The 26628-nt window shown below is 49.3% G+C and overlaps 1 protein-coding gene across 1 annotated transcript; it reads right to left on the bottom strand.

Moving 5' to 3' along the window:
* Positions 1 to 342: 342 nt before the first annotated feature.
* LOC139047497 (kelch-like protein 10) lies at positions 343 to 26628 on the bottom strand. Its single transcript, XM_070521310.1, has 13 exons — positions 26461 to 26628; positions 26021 to 26301; positions 19596 to 19815; positions 17003 to 17152; positions 15207 to 15409; positions 13987 to 14065; positions 11844 to 12043; positions 11212 to 11380; positions 9306 to 9460; positions 8476 to 8654; positions 5374 to 5493; positions 2498 to 2623; positions 343 to 617 (listed from the first exon to the last, which is right to left on the bottom strand). The coding sequence occupies exons 1-13, from the start codon at positions 26626 to 26628 to the stop codon at positions 604 to 606; spliced, it is 2064 nt and encodes a 687-aa protein (XP_070377411.1). The 3' UTR covers positions 343 to 603.

Below are 26628 nucleotides of genomic sequence, written 5' to 3'. Positions count from 1 at the left end.
GTCACATTGCAAAACTTTTATGTTGCATTGCACAACAAGTTCGCGGCAGTACGCATCAGTGCATCAGATAAAAACCTTCGATCTCATAACTTATTGAAGCGAAGCTGTATTTGCCAACTTCGCCGGCTTTGGCACTTCTGCTTGATCGATTGTCTGACTGAGGTGATGTGTGCCTGCATCGTTGACAGCGAAATAAGTTGGGGCCGATCCCCGGAGTGTAATCAGCGGTCGTGTACCTCACGCGTTGAGGTCACGTGATGAAGTCTCTACCCGGATGCTCCTGCGCTTGACAATACTGACCAACGCGTTTTTCCAGCAGATTTGAAAGAAGCAAGCGCACTCTTTGACGATCGTTACCGACTAATTCTTCCCGATTTTTTTTTATTCGTTTAGCTTTTCATGTCTCCTTTTTTCATCTTCATTCATATTTTTTTCTTTCTTGCATTCGTCCATTCTCCCGTCCTGGCGAATTTGCAAACTCAGCGCCCGTATATGCAGGCGCCACGACCGCCACAGCTCGCGTTGCCGGGAAGAAGACGGGCTTGCGCGTCGTCAGGATCTGTCGCGGTGTTCCGCGCCGCATGACCGACATGCCGTGGACGCCTATACCCAGGCGGCTGCACGGAGAGAAATGAGTGAGGAAAATAAAATCAGATAAGTAAGAGAGATAGCGGGTGTTCGAGACGAACAAAGCACAGCCACCACAGAAAGGTGCACAAGCCACGGATGACGATTGTCAACGCAAGCGAACGGCAGAACGCTTCGAGAAAGCTTATCGCCTTAAATGAAGCGCTTAATGGCGTGCATCTCTTGCAGTTAAGTATGTTTAGGTAGCGTTTGTCGTTTCAATGCGCAATTCCGTGGAGAACAGAACCGTTAGTTAGCACATCTTCAGCGGTATAGTATAAGTGGCGCCGCCATTGGAAGCAACAGTCATCCTCCCCTCCTGCAGCCGCCACAGATGGAGAGGGTAGCGGGAGAAGAGGAGTAAGCCCTTCCTACGCGAACGTTCCACAAAGCTTCTAAACGACGCCCCAAAATATACGCACGACGGCATGTGAACCGCCAAACAAGGTTTCTTTTCAACCTCCTTTCGTCGAAACGAGCTACGAAATACTAACGCTTTCAAAGCATCGCTATAAAGCGTGCCTCTCCTTTCACTTTAATTAAGCCTGTGGAGTGTGCGTTGCTTCAGACGTTGCTGTGAAAAGCTACGAAGTCGCAGGCTCATCGAAAGTCGTCAGTGGCACGGGGGGACGACTACATACGTCCACGATTGTGCCACCGCGGACTGATCCTGAGAAGCGGTGACAGTGGCGATGACTACAGATGGGCACGGGGCGCGTCATGTGCATGCGACAACAAACAAGTTCGACGTGAAAACAATATCGCTTTGCTCTTCTGATATAAAAGGGATTGCGTAGATAACACACGGCGGGAAAAGATAGGCCTCCCGCGGCGCGCCCACGTACGGCAGTGTTGAAAAAGGTCGCGGTTGATTTCAACAATCAATAGGAATCGATAGATTGGTGAAGGGGCATTCTGAAAGAATGTTTTGCGGTTCATCTCAAACCGGCTCGTTGACGTTCAGCGACGAACGCGCACCTCAGCTGTGCGAGAGGGCGCGCCCTTCTGTATCGGCGCATTTGCATAAGCGGTGAATGCCCAACCACGAAGACGGGCGAAAGATGCAAAGAAAGCTATTGGCTTTAACAGTTTGTATCAAGTTGGAAGCCCACGACAGGACGCATCGCCGAGTGCTTTATAAGCGAGCTGGAAATACCGACCGTAAACTCGAGACGTCCGCGAGCGTTCAACCCTGTGTGCTTGTATAACATTTAGTAAAGCAATGATGGGGGCTAATTCGTGGGCGTTCACGATTATATTGCGCTTAGTGTTACACTGATGATTTTAAGTGAAGGATATATATAGGACGTGAACGTACAGTCGCGGACAGAATAAAGTGGACCACGGGATCTCCGAAAACGTTCAATTCCCGAGCAGCCTGTAGTAGTAACCAGTAAAACTGCCCACGAAAACGTTGTTAGCATATTCTAGTCGATGTCCAAAATGCAAATACCAGATTGCGTTGTGAGGTTGCGGAGGTATTCAGCTTTTTCTTAGATTTCATGGTCCGTAATATTCTGTCCGCGACTGTACGTCTACGTCCTGTCCTTCACTTAAGATCGTCAGTGTAACACTAAGCGCAATATAGTCATGCCCGTGTGCTTGACGCGTATGTCGTGGGGCCGTCATCGTCGTTCCATAGTCACCGTCGTCGTGTCGACTGCCCGTTTTTCGGCGGCAGTTCCGCCACGGCGACGAACGATTTATGATTCCTATATTGCGCCCACCTCGGTGCCTAGCTAGACTCTCGGTTTCCTGCTTCCTAATTATTCCCAATTTGCCCGTACCTAATATTTTTTCATCCCGCAATCATTTTGTAAGCTAGATGATAAGGAGGCTTATGTACTTGACTACGACGTTGGTGACATACCAGGGTTGGGGACGTCATGAACAATGCAAGCGGCGCAAGCGCTGCAGTTCATGCCGATCGAAGGTGCCGTGTACCACTGCCGGGTGGCGATGTCGTAGCGCTCGACCAGCGGCACGGTCGTCTTTCCTGTTGGGGAGTAAGGAAGTGTGGTGGTAAACGAGAAATGAGACGCTATTGGGAACGCCTGAACTAATCGGCCAGTACTGTAACCAATGAGTCCAGGTAAATCTATCGAGCGCAATCAAAGGTTCGGGTCCCACCAGAATCATGTCTATAGTGTCTAACCGCGGATCGTCCCATGCATGAAATAATGTTGAACCGAAGGTCCACGGGATCAAGTGTCGCGCACAACACGGAAATTGGGGAACAATGGACGCGTCCCGTGTTTACCGCGACATCAGTTACGAGCTCGAAAATGGGCTAACATGCCATATTTCCACTCTTCCGCCGGTCTATTTGTCTCACTACAGTGCATAGTCGCAAAAGCTTGGCTCATACGTGTGCTTTCTTTGTCTTCGATGATTCACTCGCCCCGGAACGTGAAGTTCATTCACGCTTTTTTAAAAGAAATTGGCAGTTTAAGAAGTTTGCAGGGACGCATGGCCACAATTAGTACATGACCGGGGATGTTGGAGAACTATGGGAGAGGCCTTTGCCCTGCACTAGGCGTAACCAGGCTGATGATGATGATGATGATGATGATGATGATGATGATGATGATGATGATGATGCGCGCACCAACTGGCAGGTCAGTTAGCGTTACGCTCGTGCTTCTCGGGCAGTGCTCTAACAGTGCACACGTGGTGACGCGTAGAGGCGACGCAATAGGCCAGGAAACAGCTACCGCGCAGCAGAAACAGCACCCTGGCCGCTACCAGGCGTCCCACAATGCTGGCGCGACGAGCAACGCCCCACCATAGCAGTTGCGGGCTTCACACACTGATGTCACTCGAGACGAGACCGCCCGAAAACCATCGGCATTCGTCAGCGCTTAACTCAATGATTAGATAAGCTTAGTCTGATGTCTGCGCTGTCCGTTCCGCCGAGACCAGTCTATATGTACACTAGAGTGTAAGCAAACGGCAGATCAGCACGAACGCTAGCGTGTTGAATGGATAGATGGATGGATGAATGGATGTTATGAGCGTCCCCTTTGGAACGGGGCGGTGGGTTGCGCCACCAAGCTCTTGCTATTATACTGCCTAATGTCCTACCTAGGTTAAACAAGAAAAAAGAAAAAAAAGCACTATAAACTCCCTCAACCAAATTTTCTGACCCCTTGTTGCGAACTTTGCTTTTGTACGTCTCTGTTTATTTGTTTTTCGTTTCCGTACTTTTCTTCCACCAATCTTCCAATCGCCTCTCACACGCGCGCACAACCAGCGCAACCTATAGACTCTCATGCCAAGCAGTGGAATGCAGGGCGCTGCCCGGTTTGCCTGAGAGATTGTTTGGCTCGCGTACTTGGAGATCTAAACATCCGCGACTGGACTTCTCACGCGCTTTCGATACCGTGGCAGCACGGTGTCGTCAACGGTGACGGCGAAAACGCGACTCGAGTGTCCGTGTAACTGCTGTCGCAATAAAATATTTGTTTCGTCTAACCTTGGACATTAGCTGCACTGGCGAGAATGGCGTAGCGCTGTTACCGCCGTAAAAAAACTCGCTCAATCAGTTCTGCGGGGGAAACAGGGCCGCCTTCCACCTTCCTTTCCCGACTTGAGTTAACAGCCAAGTCAATCGTAGAGCAGAAAAATCGGCTTATTAGCAAAAAGTGGCAGGAACGATGCTTGTCGTCGCCCACGCCAACGTCCACGGCTAACGCCCGCCTATTAAAACGCGTCGCCTCTATAAGAGAACAGTAATTGAGGTCTGGCTTCTCTGCACGGTCTCTCTTAATGCGGAAAAGCCAGCTGTGGCGACCTCGCAAGACAGTTTTCAATGTGCGTGCTCCCGTCCATATTCTCTAATAACCTATTATTTGCTAATAACCTCTTGAATGTATTTTCACCAAACTACCACCGTGAATTTTCCGTTGCGTCATGCCAAGCGCTGGATTACCTACGTTCAAGAGATACCCGCCGCGGTAGCATAGCGGCAGTGGCGTTACAATGCTGGGGTTCGGGTCGTGCATTCGATGGCCATATTTCGATGGGGGCGAAATGCAAGAATGCTCGTGCACTTTTTATTCAGGTAGTTGCTAAATAACCCCAGGTGGTCAAAGCTTCTTTCTTTTGGTTTATTCGAGGTAAATTCCGCACAGAATTGGCTTGGGAGACGCGGCCAAAAGCAGAGGAAATGCCTGACTTGGTCGTGCCATCCCAGGCAGCAAAGCAGCTAAAAGATACAGTATAGTAGCAGAAAGAAAAAAAAGCACACTTGATAGCAAGCGCACACTTATGCTGTACAGGTTGAAAGAAAAGACCTAAGTTATGAACATAACTGAACATGAATTTGACATGAATGAACATGAATTTTAGACATGGTGAGGACTATCGTATTTTTCAGCTATTTGTTCTCTTATTATTTTACATAATATTTTAGATGAAGTTCCACGCTTCACTAACTGTAATATTTTTGGTTTAATGCAGAGTCCCCCACTACGGCGTGCCTCATATTCAGATCGCTATTTTGGTACGTAACAAGGCACACGATTCCCGAAAACCTCGAAGCCATACTTTCCTCCAGATCACGAAAATAAAACGACTGCCATAGCGCTCAGAGCGCAGTGACATTACTACTGTTTATCGTTCCGTGTGTACAGATCGTCCTACGGACATGCTCGCTTGGATACAACTCGGAGTTCACGAAGGGGTTCGTTGGGGTAGTCACACGCAAAACGTGGTTGGCAACGCAGCCCCACTGGCCTCTCTTACCATTGAAGCCTCCGATGACGTAGATGCAGCCTTCCAGCACGACTGCAGCGAAGTTGCTCTTGACGTGGGACATGCTGGGCAATCGTGAGCAGTGAGCTTTGCTCACGTCCAGCTGCTCCACTGAAAAGCGCAAATGAAAATTCGCAAGGACGAGTCACTGCATGGATGACTGGCTCGTCTTCGGGAACGAGAAAATCAATGTTGCAGCGTAAAGCAGACGTGGTATGGCACAGAGTCCGAGTTACTTTAAGCCTTTAGCATACGCACAATTACAAAAGTGATGCCGGTCCTATACGCACATTGCTCGCACCGGTTAACACACACGTATAAACAGGTCACCTCTACAAGAGACCAATAAGCGAGGAAGGTTTTTTAAGTTACTGTGTACTCCACTCTGCCACCGCGTCTTCGTGACACCATTGCTTGCGCTAACCAATCAGCATCGCTCCACGTCCTTCCTTCGCACAACCACGTCGTCATTTCTCGCGCCAACCAGTAGGCACTACGAAACTTCCTCTTCTCTCGCCTTCCTCCTTTCGGGCGCAGCCCCTTTCCTTTATCACCACTTTAGCGTCCCTTTAAAGAGGCCGGCAGCATATCTTTCTTTTTAGGCCCGAGACGTCCCGACAAAAAAAAAAGCCATCTGTTTAGCCGAAACGTCTAATCAAGCCGAGCCTAAGGCCGTCGTGTTAATTGGCGCGTCACAATATGCGGCGAAAATACGCGGCCATTACGAGTCGGTAAAAGGCAGACGTTCTTTCCAAACAAATTGCGTCTGTTCAGCTGTGTGCCGCAGGAGTAAAATGCAAAACGGGTTCTTTATGGAAGCATTATATAGCGATTAGGTTGGTTTATTAAACATGTTTTAAAGGTGCTTCAGAGCTCCTTCATATATGTCCTGCAAAAAATAATAATGAAGAAAACACGCTGCATCGTCTATTGCTCAGAAAGGTCTATAGGAAGGTTACCGCCACCCCCGTTGCTTGTCGTGCCTTAAATTAGAATAAATGTGTACTAGTTAAGGGTAAACTGCCCTCACAAAATGCTAATATGTTGCCTAATATGCATGATCTAAAAATATGTTCTTCATAAGGGGCCTATTACGGTTTGCTACACCCGAAATTCAGTTCCTTGCTTATAACGCTGTTGTTCGACCAATATTAGAACATCCTGTAATAACATGAGACCTCTACATTAAGACCTATATGTACAAATTAGAAAAACGAAGCATCAATTTCAATACCAAATTAGTAGACAGCTATACGAAGTGAGGATACTCGTTTTATGAGCCGTATAAACTCGTAAACATTCGCTTACTAACTAAGTTAACCATCATGGTGTGACGCGCGCACAAGCAAACATAACGCATCTCACTCGACGACCGCGGAAGCTCGCTGTCCGAACGCTGGAGTGAGGAAACACGGCAGCAGCAGCGAGCGAATTGACCTTCGTGCTGCCTCTCGCTTCAACGCGAACTAAGCGGTGAAAACACAGCGCACGCGAAGCTATCGGCCCTCGGTGCCCCGCCTAGACGCTTAGACTCTGTCCCCATCGCAGATCGCTTTCCAAGATATGGCCCGCGCGGCAGCGCCATACGCAGCAGACGGCGGAGTAGAACGCCCCCCTCCCTCCCTCCCTCCCTCCCTCCCTCCCTCCCTCCCTCCCCTGTTCCCGGTGCCCTATGCGAGACGAAAGACGGCGCGCTTCTTCCCCGCTTTCATCCCTTGCTCGCACCCACGGAGGAAGGAAACTAAGGAGAGGCCCTACCCCCTCCGCGCGCTAGGAGAAAAGTGTGGCGGAAATGACGTAGTAGGTTCTCATTTTTTCGCTACTGTTTTATTTTTTTTTGCTGTATGGCCACGCCTTTTGGGGCACAATGGCGGCGTTGTTCTGATTTTGAGCGCTCACACGTGTTGCTCTGGTAGGTTTCGTGCCGTGGCAAAGGCGCTGTGTGGGCGGGTTTGCATTAGTCACCGTGTCTTGTTGCGCTGTGTTACCTGCACCGTGCTCTGGCGGAGGTTACGCGAGCGCGCGCGCTCCGCGCGCGAAACCAGGTGTGGTTTTGCAAAAGATGTAAACAAGAGAGGAGGGTAGCACAAAAGGCGGAGCATCGCGATGAGCAACGCCAACTTCCGGCTTCACTTTTGCTTCACAAAGAGTGACGTCAGGGCCTCTCCTTAGTTTCCTTCCTCCGTGCTCGCACCAGACAGAGCCGCCATCATCGGCTCACCCTCTCACGCTTTCCCTCGCACGTACGGCATACGGCGCGTGGGGACCATGTTATCGCCCTTGAACTTTGTAGAGCACATCACGGCGACGGCGACAGCAAAAGTGTGTCTGGAGTGTCCACATAATTGCTATCGCAAAAGACAACAGCGAGATTGACCTATAGTTCCTGTGGCCGCACATCAATCACGGACCTTCCAAGAAAAATCGGTTTACCGTCAGTTACGATGTTGCTTGAAATTATTTTTCCAGTTAATAAATGGACACTACAACGCTGACATATCGCAAATAATTAGTTGTTTCAGTGGTTACGCGACGGGCATGCGACATTCTCCGTCAGTAAAACCATTGTTAACAAGAACTGTTACAAATATTCATTTGATATGTTAAAGCCATAACCGACTGGAACCTTTCTGATAATGTAGTAACACAGAATTCCTTGTCATTGGTTGACGCACACATCCATTTATTAGCGGCTATATGGGTTGGGATCTACTCGGCGCTTGAAACTCTAGCGCTTAAATTAATAATCTGTTATGGTCTTGGCCGTGACGATATAATTTTCTGCTATGTATATTTGTTATTGAAGGCTTTGTGTGGATGTTTTTTGTTTGTTTTTTGTTTCAATACGTTACTGTTCAAATATGTATGCCCACCTGCAATATAAATAAATAAATAAATAAATGAATGAATAAATAAATAAATAAAATCTAAGCAAAGAGCCACGTGTCATCTTGCAGCACGTATGACATGCCGACTGAGGGTGAATTTAGACGCACATTTCCCTGCACAAAATTTCAACAACATCGACGGTGTCTTCTGTGCTGACGAAGGCCATACATAGAATAGTAACGATTACAGCGAACAGAGGCGTACTGGAGGAGAGCCGCGCCGTGCCGTCGTAACCGCCGACGATGTACAGCGTGTCCCTGTGGGCGACCACCTGGAGGCCACTGCGGGGCGAGGACATGGTCAACACCCGAGTCCAGACGTTGGTCGACGGGTCGTAACACTCCACGGTGTTCAGGACCTCCTGACCCGTGAAGCCTCCGGCACTGCGCGAAAGCGACTTTCATCATAATCACCTTCGCAGTTAAGTACACTCTAGGGATATATAGTACGTGTCCTCTCTCGCAAATATCCCATAACTACCCCCGTTCTGCGGTAACTTGGTCGCACCCCGTTCTTTGTGTCGCCCCTCCACTATTTCAGCGGTCTCAAAGCCTCCACGGTGGATTCATTTACGTTCTCCCAACTTTCTGTGAAACTAAAATCCTTGAGGAGGCTAACTACTTGCACATTTATTGCTAGATATATACCGTTGCCGTTCGAAAGATCTCTTCTTTTCCCCACGCTATGCATAAAACAGAATGCTGAATTGCAATAGATGTAGTAAAGCCTAATTAGCTCATTCAGGTTAGGTGAATATTCCTCACCAACCAGAATTTTAATGAAAATAATCGTCGTCGTCATCGTCATCATCATCATCATCGTCATAATCGTCATCATCATCAGCAGCAGCACCAGCAGCAGTCCTTGCTTTACTCGATTAATCTGCTCTTTGAATCGAGTCTTTGTACTTTGAACCGAGAGCCGATGGCGTTTATGGGCCTAGGCGATACAGCGAAGCTCAAGGCGCACCCTGATCCGTCAAATCGCGACGCATAAAGTGATTCGGAAGCCAGCGAATCCGGAAACGACCTCACATGTAGATACGTCCTTCAGCTACGGCGGCGCTGGCGTCACTGCGGATGTCGTTCATGCTGGCCACCATGGACCACCGGTTTGTCTCGACGTCGTACCGCTCGACCGTGTTTGTGCGCGTGTGGCCGTCGAAGCCTCCCATGGCGTATATCTGGCCCTGCGAAGAAACGACAACACGTTAAGCGACAGCCAACTGGCTGCAAAACCTCACTCAAACTCGTTGGGTTAAAAATCACCGCGAAAAAGCAGCGAGACTAGCAACCACAGAGATAAATTAACAGCAACGTAGCAGACGACGGGCTCCCCTAGCGGTGTGCCGCGCAACTACACAAGAAGCCGGATATGACGCAACGTTACACCACGCGAGGGAAGTAGCGAGAAGCCACGGCGGTTCTGGTGGGTCAGTATACGTTCTACATCAGTTCCGTCTGGCTCTATGGGGCGACGGGAGGGGCTGCTTACAGTTATGGTATTAAGGGCACCAAGGTTTACAGTAGTTTCTGATGCATCTGTTCACATTCTGCCCATAATCTTGCATTGCGTCTTCCCTCTATTCTCTTTGGCGGTATAGTTGGCCTTCGGGCACTTTCATCGTGATAACTATTTACGTAGTTAGCCCAGCATTCACCAAGTATACCTACGCATTCTGCAGTGACCGCTACGAATTCTGCAGGGCCAACATTAAGAAATACTCAACTCGCATGGAACAAATGCTTTTCTTATAGTATACATACGCGTTGCTCAGTTTCCCCACTCTCAATGGAGAAAGAGAATAATTGGCTGGTGCGTGGTGCACGGTAGGGGAAATAGAAAAGTTAAAAAAAGAACACAAAAGGCGGGCGTTTAGTTGTTACCGAGTTCTTCGAAGGACTGGGGCTGATAACAGCAATAAAGGATCTCCTTCACGTAACAGTGGCATAACGTTCGCGGTAACATACCCCCCAGAAAGCTGGCTAGTTTTGTCTCTGAGTTAGATAACTTTTCCACTTCCTACACAATACTGTTATCCGTGTACCAAGTTTCAAGTCAAACCCCAACCGTATGGCTGCAAAATTTTGTAATCTCCCCTCATATTTAGAGCCAAAATTTTTAATGCAGCAAGCTTTTTTACGCCAGCGTCGGCAAGCTAAAACGCGTATAAGCCACTATGACCGAAGCAATAACGTGGCCACTCGGTTTTCGAAACGTCTGCGCCAGAGAACAGCAGAGGGCGCGAGGGTTGCCTTGCATTGTGGTTGGAAACATTTACAGGGACACATTAGGTTCGCAACAAGTTTCTTAGTACAAAGCACCTTTACGAAGCACCTCTACATGCAACAATGGGGAAGCTGATTTATTTTCTTGCGATAATCGCTCATAATAGCCGCATCATTTTATTGGAAATATTGCATGCATGTTGGACTGGCCTATTCGCAGTGTTGTTCGGCCTTCCACTTGGGCGCACCATACGCGATGACCGTAAGCGTTCTAAATTTCAATGCGTTTGAAAACAGAGCTGTATTCATGCAATAGCATTCATGCATGCAATATTGCATGCGACAATGATGCAATAGCGCTAACACACTGTGGTTAAACAAAGTGCCGAAAGATGTCGCTTGTATCAAAGAACGGCCGTAAAACGAGTGCTGTCGCAAAAAAAGACACACAGTGCGGAATAAATCTATTTGTCGGATTCTTCGACTTAGGCGCAGTCTTTATATTATCATGAATAACGAAGAAGCCGGAACTTCTGCTTTAGCGAAGATTCCGCTACCGACACTGCTGATGCCGTATACGTTTCTTTATGCACTATACGGCAATATGTGTTCGGGTATAACTAAAGTTACAGTTCATGAGAACTCGCGCCAACTGCATAGCTTTGTAGGCCTCGCAGCAGTAAAGTGGCTGCCTTTCTTCGCTCTCGCTTGCCTGGAGGACGGCGACGCTGACGTAGCAGCGCGCAATGGCCATGTTCGCCTTGGCGCTCCATGTGGCCAGCGGCACGTCCAAGCAGACGACCGAGTGGTAGCACTCGCGGCCGTTGAAGCCACCCACGAAGTAGATGCACTGGTCGACCACTGCTACGCCGTGGTACGCCCTGCGGGAGACGTCGGCGAATGCTTTTTAAACGTCGTGTACCCTTCTCCCCCCCCCTCCCCACTCCCACCCCACCCTAGCATCTGTCGTTCCGGCCTGGAAGCTTTATCACTATATTCTACGTAGTATGTTCTTTTTACTTCTGCAAACTTTAATGCATTGTCTAGCTATCTGTCTACGCAACCGCCCAAACATAAAGTTTGAAGAAGAAAGCTCTTCACGGTTGTGCTGCCAGTGCTTGCCACTATACTCCGCAATCGTTTTGCAATCCTACTCTGATAAGGAAATTGCGTTATGGGTGCATTACCGGGACGCCACGACAGAAGGCCAATGTGAAAGCGCACGTTCGTCGAGGCTGCAGGGCTATCAACAATTCGGAGTCTCATCACTTGTGCGCGTAGAACATTTGTCGCCCACCACCGCTTAACAACAATACAGCTTATAGTTGCGGGGGACAACTTTACCTGACCATGGTGTCCTGCCTGCCCATCACGCTCCACTTGGCGGCGCGGCTGTAGTACGTGAGCATCTTGTTGGTCGCGCCCATTGTCCAACCGCCGAAAAGGAAGAGGATGTGCTTGGGCAGGCGAGGCGTGAGCCACAGCTTCGGGGACAGGTCGACGCCGGCAACATCGCCCACCGCCATGGACGGCTGGCTGAGCGTCTGCGCGATTACAAGCATTTTCTGATTAGCAAGAGCTGTCGTCCTCAGACCTATAAAAAAAAAGAAACAGGCAAGGGCGAAGAAATAACCACCGTAGTTTCCGGAATATAGTCCGCGGGCTATACAATCCGGAGAGTTGAAATTTATCGGGGCGCCGCCGACTATCTATGGGTACGGACTATCCGCGACTTTATTTCTTAAGATTCGAGGCGCGCTTGAAGAATAGCGAGGTCAGACTGCGCCGACGAACGTTTTCCATGCTAATTCACGAATTATCAAAATCAGACCTGCAGTGTTCGTCATTGCGCAAGAGCAATATGTCCAGGTCATTCAAGCAGTTCGGGGATATTGTAAGGTTTTATGGAGTATACGTCGTAAGATGTGACACAACGTGACAGTGGCGAGCGAATGCTGCACCTTGGCGGCATTGTTCAAGCTCAGTGTGGTCGACCATGCGCAAGAACTAAAGATCATGAAGGCGATGAAGGCATCGAGGAATCGTTCGTGGAATCCGACATGTTTGACTTGTTTTGGTCTGACAGATCGGCGAGAATGATTTTGACGGCATTTAGTATTGACTCCTTTATGGAGTCTAACAAAGAACCCAGGCTTTTACCGTTTGACAATAAGCTTCTGCTTATCTACCGTTCACTGGTTGTAGACAAACTAAACCACCTAATTTCTATCCAACTTCCAACGGACCATACACAGGGTACGGGCTATATCTAAGAAAACCTTTCTTTTTTAAATTTTGTGCCCAAGTTAGCCCCGGCGGACTATACGGCAGTTGGGGACTGTAGCCTCAAAAATACGGTAAGTAAAGCACGATGAATATTAGAGACCGTTAGCTTGTCCGTCTAGTATGCAGGGTTATGCACCGAAGACGTAGACCTGAGCAGCCTCATCGAAGGTCGTAGTAACGTAATAAAATGCTGATAGAGCCATCTTGTCGATGCTTGGTCACCCACAAAGCGTCATAATTGTCGCGCTATTCTTCACAACGCAAAAGACGAACGGCGACATAAATTTACGATTTACGCTTGCGGCGCGTTTACACCAGCAAATTCAAGCAAATTTTGCTGTGCGCTCTAATTACGCTCTAGGTCACGAGATGGCGCCGTCAACGCTACTACTCGCGTTTACGTAGCAGCCGCAAGGCACTAAGGCCTTCGCGGCGCTATACATTGCGAGGCTGTGATGTTCCGAGCGTCCATACATAGCGCGTTCAGTACATAAACGCTAATAATGGACGACATTACGGACGTGGAATGCGCTACTGTCTTTAACATCGCATGCTTTATTTCCTTCTTACTTCGCGACGTAGTCGCAGTTTCCGATAGTATCTAAAGCACGTGTATAATGCTGGAAGGAAGTAGGTAGTGGCATGGCCACTCGAGCTGCCGTAGCAGTGGGGCAGCGCTTAGGGCAGTCCAAAATGTTTCTCGAATTGCAACAGATGATTTCCTGCAATTGATAGAATCAATGTGATGTCATGAACGGAACATGGAGAAGTCCAACGACACATTCCACTGCGATGCTGTAGTCAAGAAAGAAGCAAGTGCATCACATTAGGACGCGGCATCTCGCAGTGCTATACGCGTGTATACGCGAATTTTTCGTGTGCTATAGGAACCATCCTATGATATTACATCTAAATTGCGTGCAGTATGTGCCCGCGCTCGCGCGCTTGAGTTGGGTGTGCGTGTTCGTGCCGTGTTCTCGTGCGTGTGAGTGCAAATGAAGGTTTCATTCAACGCAGAGCCTACACTGCGAAATACTTTACACTCTTATAAAGTGACTAAGTGTGTAAATCGGTGTGTAACCCACACAATTACACCCTTATTTGCACGCGCCGCCAACCGCATGTTTAATGCAATCCTAGACAGCCACGTGCTATCAGTAATAAGAGCAAGAACCCGCCGCGTAGAGAAACAGCAGCTGACCTGGTGGATCACGTTCAGCACCTTCACGCTGTTCCGGTCACTCTGGACTTGTGGGTCGGTGACGACTTTCTCGACGTCTCTGCAAGGACACGGGAAAAAAATCTGCTGTAGAAAGTGAAGGGGCGCTAAGCAGCGCGAAGGCAGCAGGTGACTCGATCTCAAGGTTAACGCACTAGGCGTGGTTATCGCCACGTCGCGCGCTATTGCGAGCACGTTTTCTAACGCACTTTAACGGCCAGGCGCATATCAGCACGGAACACTGTATATAAACGTCACTTCACCCTTTGGGTCAGTTGACTGCACGTCGAGTCATACCTTCATTTCTAGCACCGCTTTGTTATCGCCGTGGCCACCGAGATCAGTGCATCGCGGAGAGCGATCTCGGAGGTCAGGTGTGTCCACCACCACGAGTGTTCCATATCATCGGACGCCAGATCGCATCAAAGGTGAACAATTTCGATACAGTATACGCCAACGCCACGGCTGTACAGACATTTTCTACAAGAATGTGCATACTTTCGCAAACGCGGTTGCTGGTTAATATACAGGCAAATCAGAGTGAGCTTTGCCTGCAAAACGTACAAAGAATGCCCTCGGCTTCACGTGTCCCATAGAAACAAGCAAGTGTGCGACAGCCTCCGCCTTTGAAGTATATACGACATTGAAGCCTTTATCGGACCTCGCGCTAAACAGGAACCAACAAGAAGCCGACAACGCTTACGCAGCTTCGTCTATACGCGTATGCGAAAACGGTTTGTCGCGCTCTTTTTAGCGCATTGATTCAATGCGACACGGCATGCGTGTAGCGTATCGACTCTGGCACGACCGGTGGTGGCGCCTCACGTTTCGTTCTCCTCTCGCCGAAGCGCTTAGAAAAAAAAAAAAAAGAACCCGAAGCGAGAGCGTCGCTGCTCGTGTGTCGTAGATAGGATACAGACACCGCGACTTCGAACTGTGTCGCTGCAATATTTACAATGACGTCCATTTTTCGCGAGCAATAACGGCATTTGGTTTCCACGCTCATCATGTTTAGCTGCACTATAGCTGTAAAATAACTTACACCCTTAAAAGTGAGAAAGGGCGTAAATTGGTCTATTATTCACACACTAACACCCTTTTTCGGTGTAGGGGTGCGAGTTACAGACAGATTTGCGCTCTTATTCACTTTTGAGGGTGCAAATTATTTTGCAGTGTGTGACGTCAGGAAGAAGTGCGCTCACGTGACGGAGCAGCGTGCGAAGCGCACGAGCGGCAGGAACTTGGCGAGCCAGGCCTTCCTCTGGTCCACGTCGGCGGAGATCCACTTGAGGACGGCGCCGAACGTGTCCTCCACCTCGTTGGGCGCGTGGAGCCGGTCGTCCTCGAGGATGGTGTGCATCTCCTCTGGCGTCAGGGCCTGGAACTGGGCGCTGCTCTTCCACACCTGCGTCACGTGTGCGTGCGTCACGCTGTTTGCATGCAAATGCGCCGGTGGACTTCCGGTTCCACCCTCTCATATCATCAACAGCGGCATTAGCTAACCGACATGCATAATCTGCTTTTGTGTCCACATATACGTGCGTGTGTGCGTGTGTGTGCGTGTGTGTGTGTGTGTGTGTGTGTGTGTGTGTGTGTGTGTGTGTGTGTGTGTGTGTGTGTGTGTGTGTGTGTGTGTGTGTGTGTGTGTGTGTGTGTGTGTGTGTGTGTGTGTGTGTGTGTGTGTGTGTGTGTGTGTGTGTGTGTGTGTGTGTGTGTGTGTGTGTGTGTGTGTGTGTGTGTGTGTGTGTGTGTGTGTGTTTGTGACCGTTAACTCTACGCCCTCTACCCTATCGACAACGTGAGTTCTGTTTTAGATGGGTATATTTTTAATTAATGAATTAATTAATAATTAATGCTCTCCCCGGTGTCGTTCTCATTTTCGGCATGGAAAACGACTTTGGCAAGTCGTTCGAGACGCAAAGTTTACTACAGTACTGTAAATGTAAAATTTTTCATAGGAGGCTGTTCTATACCTACAACCTCTTCTATACTATACCTCTAACCTCTTCTATACTATACTACACTATACTATACTATACTATACTTCTAACCTCTTCTATACTATACCTACAGCCCGGCTATAAATTTGGAAGTTGCAGCTGGCTTTAAAGACCAGCTGCAACTTCCAAGCGCCTCGATCATTGTCGCTTACTTGAAGGCGAGGCTTTAAGACGTACGATTGGTCTGACGCGCCGATATTTACTACTTGATTGCCAATACCAGTAGCACTGTAGATACACGGTACATGAAAGCAAGGCTGTATATGTACCAGCTAACGTTAGCAAAGCTGCTGAAAGAAAAAGAAAAAGAAAAGGGTTCAAACACATGGTGCCGGATACGACTTTAATGTCGACGGTGTTCGGTCTTCTGACCTCTGATAACTTAACGCCGCAAGTCTTATAATCGTATTTTGCACTTTAAACAGCTTGGGTAACGTTAGCTAGGACACACCGTATAGTCGGCGACAGGTCTGGGGATTCAGCGGAAGAACACTTGTTAGAGGGTTGGTATATACATGCCTCGTGGAATCGTGTCGTCCGATTTTTCTTCTCTCCTTTCTTGCTCATTGCTTTTAACGTCACCGCATTACGTTTTCTAGGTGGCGTCGACTTCACTCGGGCGCTAAGGTGCTGAGAACCCTATAAGCGATGAGGGTGTTTCTGATACACAAAGGGTACAGCTGGTATAAAGGCAAAAAAGGTGCATTTCGCTGCCGATATCGAACATTCCGTATTCCTCAATACCGGCGCGAAACCCCCAATGCATAACAAAACTGGTTCTAATTCTATAATTACGACATGACCTTCATGAATCAGACAAAAGTAGCAAAATTACGCGCCAATATCGCGCAAATTTTGATTCCCGTCGCTGCTCAAAAGCACTGTCATCAAAATTTTGTGCCTCCCGTCCCCGACATTGAATAATTGGATAGACGAACAGTCTTCATAAAACCGCACAACACGGGATCTGCTCTCATGGAGAACTTCAATGTTCGTACCTCGTCGAAGTTCCGCACCAAGTATCGGAAGGCTTCCCCGGCGAGATGCTCGAATCCGCGGCTGGAGGCCAGGCGGTAAGTGTCGATGCAGGTCTCCGGTCTGAGGTCCTCTTTCAAGGTGTTCAGGCAGTGATCCCGTATGGGGAATATCTGCGTGCGTCGTAAGAAAATTATGGTCTGTGGAACCCTATGCTGAACCTCGCTGTGAAAAACTTCGAAAAAACTTTTTTTTTTCTTTGACGTGATCCATTTCAAGGCGTGCGGCAACTCGGCCGTCCTGAAAACGTGCATGTCGTATATCCCCAGTGCAGAAAAATTCTATGCCGTATAGAGATTCCGGCCTCGTAAGGCCACGTGTTTTGGTTGTAAAAGGTGATGATTTCGCGAAATGTTCCCAGATAACACTTTCCTAACGTTGGCGATATAAGTGGAGAGAACACCGGGCAAAGAGAGGAGACAGGCTGCTCCTGGCGATTGTGGCCCACAGAAAACTTGTAGCGATGGTTTGCCGACGGAAGGTTTCGCGGTTGATTTGCAAGTGCCTCGTTGGTGTGGCGTGGCTTATTAGCTTATTAGCTATTCGATAACGCCTATTCATAACGTCATTTAATTTTGCTATACAAATGTGCATGCTTCACGTTCGCCTGGTCTCCGAAACCCACGTAAACGTAAAACAAAACCGCTGCAACCCCTTCATATTTTTTTCGCGAGGCATAACGGGCCAACAGACGACTTGCAAAATGCTGCGCGTCCTCTTCCGTGCAGCGGGAATACTACAAAATTTGGTTGGAAAACCGAAACCCTCGACCTCGTGTTCGGACCAGGAATGCTATAGCCTCCTAGCCAGAGTGACGAATAAGTTCCGCATCGGGACGAAATATGTGCGCTCTTCTGAAACTGAAAGTTTGCCTGTAAGCCGTTTCTCTGCACATCCTCAGTGATACTGCAAGTTGCACCGTGCGCTTAGAAATGTCCAGCCCTTAATGGTGGGAATTCCGGAACTTACCATAACACCAGGCATCAAACACCTTCTTCTTCTTCGTCTTCTTCTACTTCTAAAGCCGGGTATAAACTCGTCAAAGGAACACTAGCTGAGAAAAGAACTGACGCCGCATGACGGGATGGATTGAAATTATGAGCATTCATTCTCGTATACAAAATACGCCTTGCTTATCCTTATTTTGATTTTTTGAAATATACCGGCTGAATTCGTCTCGCTATTGCTTTCGACGTTAATGAGATTACCATGAAGCAACGTGGCGACATGCCGTAAATTGCCACCGCGGAGACGCGCCATGCATGAGGTGCGACTGCAGTCATGTTCGTCTCTCGCATTTTGATGGTGTTGATGGTTTATTGGCACCCCCCTCTGAAACGCGGCGGTGACGAATATTCCCCTAGCCCGCTTGATTTATTCAAGTTTGCCATACATAACTTTTCATTTCGTATGCATGCTTTCCTTTAAACTGGCAGCGCCATCTAATGGCGCGGCTGCGAATTCCGCGTGCAGAAAATTGTCTGAACATATACGGCACGCCTTCGATTCCGATCTGCACCGGAGAAATTCCAAATTATTTTTTTTTTCGTCACTGAAGAGCCGCACACACCCAGTGGCATATACCCAGTGACATAAGGTGACATCAATGAGCTTTGTTGAAGGTCGGCTAATACCAAGGGACACATACACAGAGTTGGACCTACACGGTTGGTTTCGAACCTCGTTCCTTAGGTACAGCCGCACAAATCTTTGCCTATTATAGCATGGGCTACCACCCACCCGGTGACAAGTTATCGGGAAAACGGTTGGAGACGTAGGCCAGGCTGGCGGGTAGGTAGACACCGGAGAGTGCGCGAAGAATTGTAAGAACGTTAATAGTTTTACACTCTTTACTACTTTCACCCAATTTATGGCCTAAACCACGTAGTGTGTTGAGACATATCGGAGAGCCTAGGATCGTCTAACCAACCTGCGGGAGCTTGAACCGTTTAAAAGCTTGAACTGTTTAAATGCTTTAAAAGTGTGCTAGTGGCTGTGGGATCGACCTAGTGACTGCGTGATTGATCAAGTGACCGCGTGACTGAGTAAGCGTCTCTATTTGATCAAGTGAACATGTGATTGATGAAGTGACTTATTAATTTGGCAAGTCACAGAGATTTTTGAAGTGATTGAGTGATTGGCTGAATAACTAAACGGCTGCGCGGGCGTCTAAGTGCCGAAGTGACTGCGCGAGCATCTAAGGAACTGTCTGAGCGACTCAGCGACTGTAACTGAGCGACTAGGCGACCGTGTGGGCCACTAGTGAGTCATTCAGTAAGCTCGCAACAAAACAGCCAAGCTGTGAAAAAGACTCGACGTCTCTCTCTCTCTCTCTCTCTCTCTCCACCTCTTCCCCCGTGTGAAAGCAGCCATCAAGCGGTCCAGATTCGAAACAGCGACCTCAACGGCCCTAGAAGCTTGACCGATGGTCATAAACAGGATAGAGTTCATGCTTGCTAGCGGCAACGCTCCCACCACCTCACCAGGACGAAGAAACCCGTTCACCAGCACCGCAGCGCACGACTTCGTTCACCAACACCGCAGCACCCGACTGACCTTTAGCTTCTCGGCGAGCCCGAGTGACTTGACCACGTTGTGCTGGCCGATGAGCTCGTGCAGCGGTGTGTGGTAGGCGACGCCGACGAGCAGTTCGGTCATGTCGCTGTCCAGGTCTGTCATCACCGCTCGGATGGGTGGCGTGCACACGCTCATCCGCCTCTGCTCGGAACTCATGCCTTGCTTGGCGAGGGCGAAAAGCGCATAGCAGCCGGAGTACCTGCAACGCGGAGGGACCGACAGAGGGATTTACCATGTAGGATACATACGTGAGACAAGGGGACTTCTGGTAACTGGGAGAAGACGATGAAGTCGAAGATTGCGGACGTGCTTCGCATGGGCTCCCGCTTTGAAACCGTTTTTCGGTGGAACTCCCTGTGCTGTGGACTTGCTTTTGGTGGGATTGTCCACAGGAAGTTACCCTCTCCCTGCGGACACCTAATTTCGGCAAGTTTGCCCCCTTTTTAGGGGTTTTTCCACGCTTTTCGTGCTCAACCACCGCGAGGCAAAGTTAGGCCTCATCATTAGGCCGAGCCGCCGCCGACGGCACCGGGCTCCGGGGCGGTGACTTGTGGTTGTGGGCCTCTGTGAGGCTGAAGACCATGGAGTACTCCGTTGCGGGAGAGACTATAACGCCCGAAGAGTTCGAGGCGGGAGAATGGGCCTGGGTTTTGCGGGCTCAAGATAGATTCAAGAAATCTGTACACGGGAACCATACCGAGAGTAAGCCTAGCGAGAAGCAGGCAGGCAGCGACGGGCGCCCGACGCACGGAGCAGAACAAGTCAAGCGCGGGAAAGCGCCGGTGTGGAAGAAACGGGGACCGTTTCTGAAGATGTCAGCGAAGGACTTCAAGGTTGTGTGCCGACCCAAGAATTGGGACTTGAGTATGGTAACGTCGAGGGAACTCGTATATGCCTTGAGAGCGGCAGCGGAGCTGACGAATGCGACTGCGGTGGAGGAAGACCTGGTGCGGGTCAACGAGACACGATGACGTCAACACGATGACGGTGAGCACGCCGTGTATGCATCGCTGTGGGGCATATGCGAATGTAAATACGCTCAAGCTTCGTGGTCATGACCTTGAGATTACGGCGTACGTGGCGGCGCCGGAGAACTCTGTGCGCGGAGTCATTTACAACGCGTACAACGGATGCCCACTGGCAGAAGTTCGGGCGGGATTCCTGAAGAGGAATGACGGCATATAAATTTTGGATGCCAGACCTTTATGGAAGTCGAAGGCGATTCAGATAACGTTCGGGGGGAAGCATGTTCCCTGGCAGGTTATTTACTGGCACTGTTTGTACGCGGTGATTCCGTACAGAGAGTTAGTCGAGACCTGCTATAACTGCAGACGAGTGGGACATCGGGCGGACGTTTGTTATCGTCCGAAGACTAATCTGTGTCGCCGTTACCTCGAATTAGATGCGGACTTTACCGTGGCGGAGGTGGAGTTTGCAATGGGGCAGCTTCGTACTACGTCGGAAGCGGGTCCAGATGGGGTTACTAATAAAATGCTGAGGAACCTGGATTTCAAGTCAGTGGGGGCGCTCACGGACTTGATGAACAAATATTGGGCGGCCGGGGAGATCCCGGCAGAGTGGAAGCATGCTAGGATTACATTTATTCCTAAACCAGGGAAGAAGATCTGTATTGAGAATCTCCGACCCACCTCGCTGACGTCCTGCTTGGCCAAATTGATGGAGCATGTGGTCCTCAACAGACTTCAGGGTTATGTGGAGGACAAGGAGTTGATACCTAAAACGATGATTGGCTTCAGGGCTAATTTATCAACGCAGGACGTCATGATACAGCTCAAAAAGGACGTGGTTGATCCTGGGTACGGCACGGGCACGAAGGCTATCTTGGGGCTCGACCTCACAAAGGCCTTTGACAATGTCACCCATGAGGCATTATTAAGGAACCTATCGGACATAGGACCGGGGGGTAGAACCTTCCGATACATCAGATCATTTCTGGTGGATAGGACTGCGGAGATTGTAGTCGGAGAATTTAAATCGGATCCTTTCCCGTTGGGGGGCAGGGGGACACCACAAGGGTCGGTTTTATCGCCGTTCTTGTTTAATCTCGCCTTGATCAAGATACCGCCCAGGCTGGCTATGATATCGGGACTTAAACATACATTTTATGCGGATGACATTACTCTATGGGTAACATAGGGAAGCGACGCACAATTGGAGGAAACTTTACAACAGGCAGTGGATATTGTGGAGGAGCTAGCGGGGGAGGCGGGACTCTCGTGCTCTCAGCCCAAGTCCGAGCTTTTTGTGCTTAGGGATAAACCAAGAGGGATACATGCGAGGCACTATGTGCCGCCACCACCGCTGAAGGTGAAAGTGGGGGGTGCACCGGTCGCTGAGGTCCAAACGATCAGTATCCTGGGGCTGTATCTGCAGACTAACAGGAAGAATAGGGAGGCCTTGGAAAGCCTCAAAAATACTGTCAATGCTACCGTGAGACTTATCAGGAGAATCGCCAATCGTAAACAAGGCGTCAAGGAAAAGGACTTGTGTAAGCTGGTACAGGCGTTTGTGCTCAGTAGAATAGTGTATGCGACGCCTTATATGAAGATGGACGCGACGGAGAAAGGCAAGGTGGAGGCTATGATTAGACAGGCGTATAAGGCGGCCCTTGCGTTGCCTAACAATACTTCCACCGAAAGGCTGCTGGGATTATGGGTGCACAACACCTTGGAAGAACTGCGGGAGGCACACTTGGCGATGCAACTCAGTAGACTTTCCAAAACGATAGTAGGGAGGGATATATTGGGAGGGATCGGCATTGGAGTTGATCCTGCAGCTGCGAACATGAAAATTCAGGTGAAGCGAGAAATGCACAAGGGCTTGTACATAAAACCTTTACCTAAAAATATGCATCCGATACATCACGAGAACCGTAGGAAGGCAAGAGCCAGAGCTTTACATGCTAAGTACGGGAAGTACAACGGGGCGGTCTACGTAGATGTCGCCGAGAATAAGAACAAGGACGCATTTGCAGTTGCGGTGGTGGATGGGCGGGGACGCTCAGTCACCTCTGGATCAGTCAAAACCCGCTCCTCAGAAACTGCCGAGGAGGCGGCGATAGCGCTAGCTATAGGTAATACTGAAGCTGACCTGATTTTCAGCGACTCTAAAACAGCCATCCGAAATTTGGCGAGGGGCAGAATCTCTGTCACAGCGGCAGGATTACTAAATCGGGCCACGGGGCGAGGGACTACGGAGGTGGAAATTGTCTGGGTACCGGCCCACTCTGGGAACCCTGGGAACGAGGCGGCTCACATGAATGCTCGAGGTTTCGTCAGCCGAGCAGGTGAGCCGGACGTTCCAGGGAGATCCACGAGAGATTGGCTGGCCTTTCACGACATTACTAACCATTACAAACTTGAGCGGAGAATTTACCCTCCACCGGACAAGCAGTTGGTGAAGGCGCAGGAAAGCGTCTGGCGAAGATTGCAGACGAGATCTTTCTATAACCCATACGTGTTAAACAAAATCTACCCGGACGTTCAGCCGGAATGCAAATGGTGCCAGGAACTGGCCACCTATGACCACATATTACGGAGCTGTAGCATAGCGCCGCCACCGGCGGATATTATGCGTGATCCTTCTCTCGAGCAGTGGGAGGCCGTATTGGCCAGCTCAGACCCGGTCGTCCAGACCAGGGCCGTGGAGTGGGCCACCCAGGTCGCCGTCAGCCATGAGCTGATGGCCATCTAGCACGGAATCGTCCGCACATGCGTTCTGACGAAAATAAAGTTTTTCCATCCATCCATCCATCCATCCATCTGGTAACTGTCTTTCTTTACAGAAGTTTGAGTTCCTATCCGATACTTTTTCGCTATTGACATGTTCGCGTACACTACCCGACGAGGTTTGCCTTGGGTTCGTGCTACAGCGCCACTAGAATCGAGTATATGTGAACGTGCAGAAGATTCGAAGTAAATTTTACTTGACCGAAGGCTGACTCGACCTGCGCGTGAAGGGTTCGTGTGCATAAAGCTAGAAAAGTGACATTCTAAAGTCCGCTCGTAAGCTGTTTATGCACTGGCTAGCACGGTGTCGCGGCATTAAAACCTGGCCGCGGCGGCCGCATTTCGATAGCGGCAAAATGCAAAAAAACGTCCGTGTACTGGGCATCAGGTGCACGTTAAACATACTCAGGTGGTTAAATCTTATCCGGAGTCTTTCACTACGGCGTGCCTCGTAATCAGATCGCTGTCTTGGCGCGTAAAACCCCATGACATATATCCGGATAAGTGCACTGTCTAAAGGAGGTAACAACATGCTGTCTTGCCGCTAAGACTACGTAAGAATCTTAGTCGTGTTTCGTAGACTGATATGTGCATTGCAATAAGGCCATATCATGGTCAAGAAAACGGAGACTGCATTCGGCATCGATCTTATTCGGGATACACCACATTGAGAGAGCGTTAATTCACTAACCCCCGTATTCAGAAATGCAACTTAAGTTGAAGCCCATGCTTGACTTGATCCGAGTGACGCCTATCGGGTACGCGCCGAAGGAAACGCAGTGAGCGTCTTTGGGCACGTTAACGCCAGGCGTCATCTAAATCAAGCCAAGCATTGGCTTTCACTTAAGTTGCATTTCTGCATACGGCGGTAAGCCAGTTGAGAACGACCGTCTATCAAGTCGGGTGCACCACCGTACGCCACGGCCGCGCGAATATCAATGCGGATCCGAAGTTGGTAGACCATTCAGTCCCAGGTCATTATGACATTTGTAACGAACTGCGTTTCTGCCAAGTGGACGTGTCCATGCCCGGCCTCTTGGGCTGCTGAGTGACCAAAGTGAGTACTGTGGTTTATTGAATTGCGGTTACTCGGAGTTATCCACAGTAAGGCCACGATTAATAAGCAAGAAAGAATTAACTGCGAAATCGGTTTTAGTCTTCCTTATTCCTGTACTCTAAAATAATTTAACATCAGTTGGGTTTTGTATCGTACTCAAACAATATTCGTCGCCAGTCTTGCCTACGTGTCTTTAGTGTATTACCCTTAGCCGTGCATTTAGCGCTGTGCGATAGCTATACAGGGTGTCCCAGCTATTATGCACCAGTATTTAAATATATGGAAATGCCACTTAACTGGACAGAAACAAGGCAATGTTGTTTGCAGTCGCTTGGAGATACTCAGATTATTGTTTTGCATTCTTCCTAATCACATAATCAGTATTAATAAGTTATTCAACTTCTCAAATATTATAATTAAACGAAAAGTGTCAATGAGAAAATTAATGAGCAACATAAAGAACTCCCGATGCAGCTTTCTGTTGCTTAATGCGTGCTACATAAAAGTGTTTTTTCTGAGCATGAAAGAAGCTCGCGAATACAAGCAAAAGTTGAAGTGCGACTGGCACATTGCGTATATTCGCGGGCTTTTTGACGCACGGAAAGAAACATTTACGTAGCACGTATTAAGAAACAGAAAGCTGTATCGGGAGTTTTTCATGTTGCTCTACAATGTTATTATTGGTACTTCTCATCTAACTATAATATTCGAGAGGTTCATTATTTAATTAAGGCTATGTAATTAGGCAGAATGCAAAAGATAGCCTGAGTATCTCCAAGCGATGACAAACAACATTACCTTGGTTGGGTGTCGCGGCATTAAATTATAAGTTTTTTCAGGCTGTCATTAAACAGTTGGTAGTTTGGCGCTTCACTGTCTTCCTTTGTTCTGTCCCTTTTCAAGAAATGTATTTTGTGCCACAAAGTATACCTTTGTTCTGTCCCTTTTCAAAAAATGTATTTTGCGCCAAATATACCACAAAGTATACCTAGGAGATATCTTGGTTCTGTTCAGCTACTTGGCATTTGCATATTTTGAAATCTTGGTACATGACAGTTGGGAAACGCTGTATATGCTCTCCTGTCAGAAAGGCTATGTCCCAGTCATATGCGCATGTTGTTCGTGACCAGTAAGGAGAAAGGTAGCTTACTGAAAACAGTTTCTTCTCTGACTATCAGCTGCAGACGGGTTAACGCGACTGTTCCCATTTTTGACGCTCCAAGTTCTAGAGCTAGCATGAACTCAAAAACCAGTTTCGAGCTCAAACACCACTTTCCAACTCGAATCTCTGTATTTGCGTTAACTCGACATGGTCGGGTCAACTCGTCTCTACGGACCAAAATTACGTCCATGGCTTATATGCAAACGTGTCGCATTGAGGCGTGCGGGTCTCAACCCGCACATTTCGGCTCCGCACCTAAGAGACACCGCGGCCACTGCAGGACTTGCTAATCAAACTCCACTACTATAAGTTATCAGTTACGCGTAACAGCATTCGAATAACGTATTCGTACAAGCGCTGCAGTTGCGCGCGTCCGATAGAACGGGCGTAAACAACAATCGTACAAAAAGGTAAGCACCGCGACAACAACACTCACCTGGCTGCCAACACGAACCGGTGGGCCCAGACCTCCACGCCGTCTGTCGCGCGAAACGTGACGTCGCAGAACTCGCGGACCTTCCTCTGATCTCGAAGTCCAGGCATGAGCCTGGCCACCACGCCCGGCGCGAGCCCACGCTGCCGGCCGTCATCGCGGAAGAGGTGCGCCGCCTCGAACGACGCGGTGACCGCGTCGCCTCGGCCTGTCTCGCAGGCGGCGCTGTCGTCGGCGTCCATGGGCTCCTCCGTGACCTCGATGGCACCGTGCATCTTTGGAGGCTACAACGAAGGATCGGCGGTTAGGGCAGAGGCTATCAAGCGAGTGAGGTGGCCACAGGCAAGAGCCGCCCAGCCGACCGCACACCACCCCCCACCCCGCCAGCGGCTGTCCCAGAGACGACAGCACACCGGCTCGACCGAGCTGACTAAGTCATGTACCTGCGATTGACGGTTGAAATAGCCCGCAACGGCTATTTGCACGAGCTGCGTGGCGCGCAGATGATGATGATGATGATGGTGGTGGTGGTGGTGGTGATGACGATGATGATGATGATGGTGGTGGCGGTGGTGGTGGAGGTGGTGGTGGTGGTGGTGGTGGGCTCGCAT

The sequence above is a fragment of the Dermacentor albipictus genome, chromosome 7 (genome assembly GCF_038994185.2).
Source record: "Dermacentor albipictus isolate Rhodes 1998 colony chromosome 7, USDA_Dalb.pri_finalv2, whole genome shotgun sequence".
Taxonomy (NCBI): domain Eukaryota; kingdom Metazoa; phylum Arthropoda; class Arachnida; order Ixodida; family Ixodidae; genus Dermacentor; species Dermacentor albipictus.
Note: the sequence above shows the minus strand (reverse complement) of the source record. Positions and strands in the feature narration are given on the sequence as shown.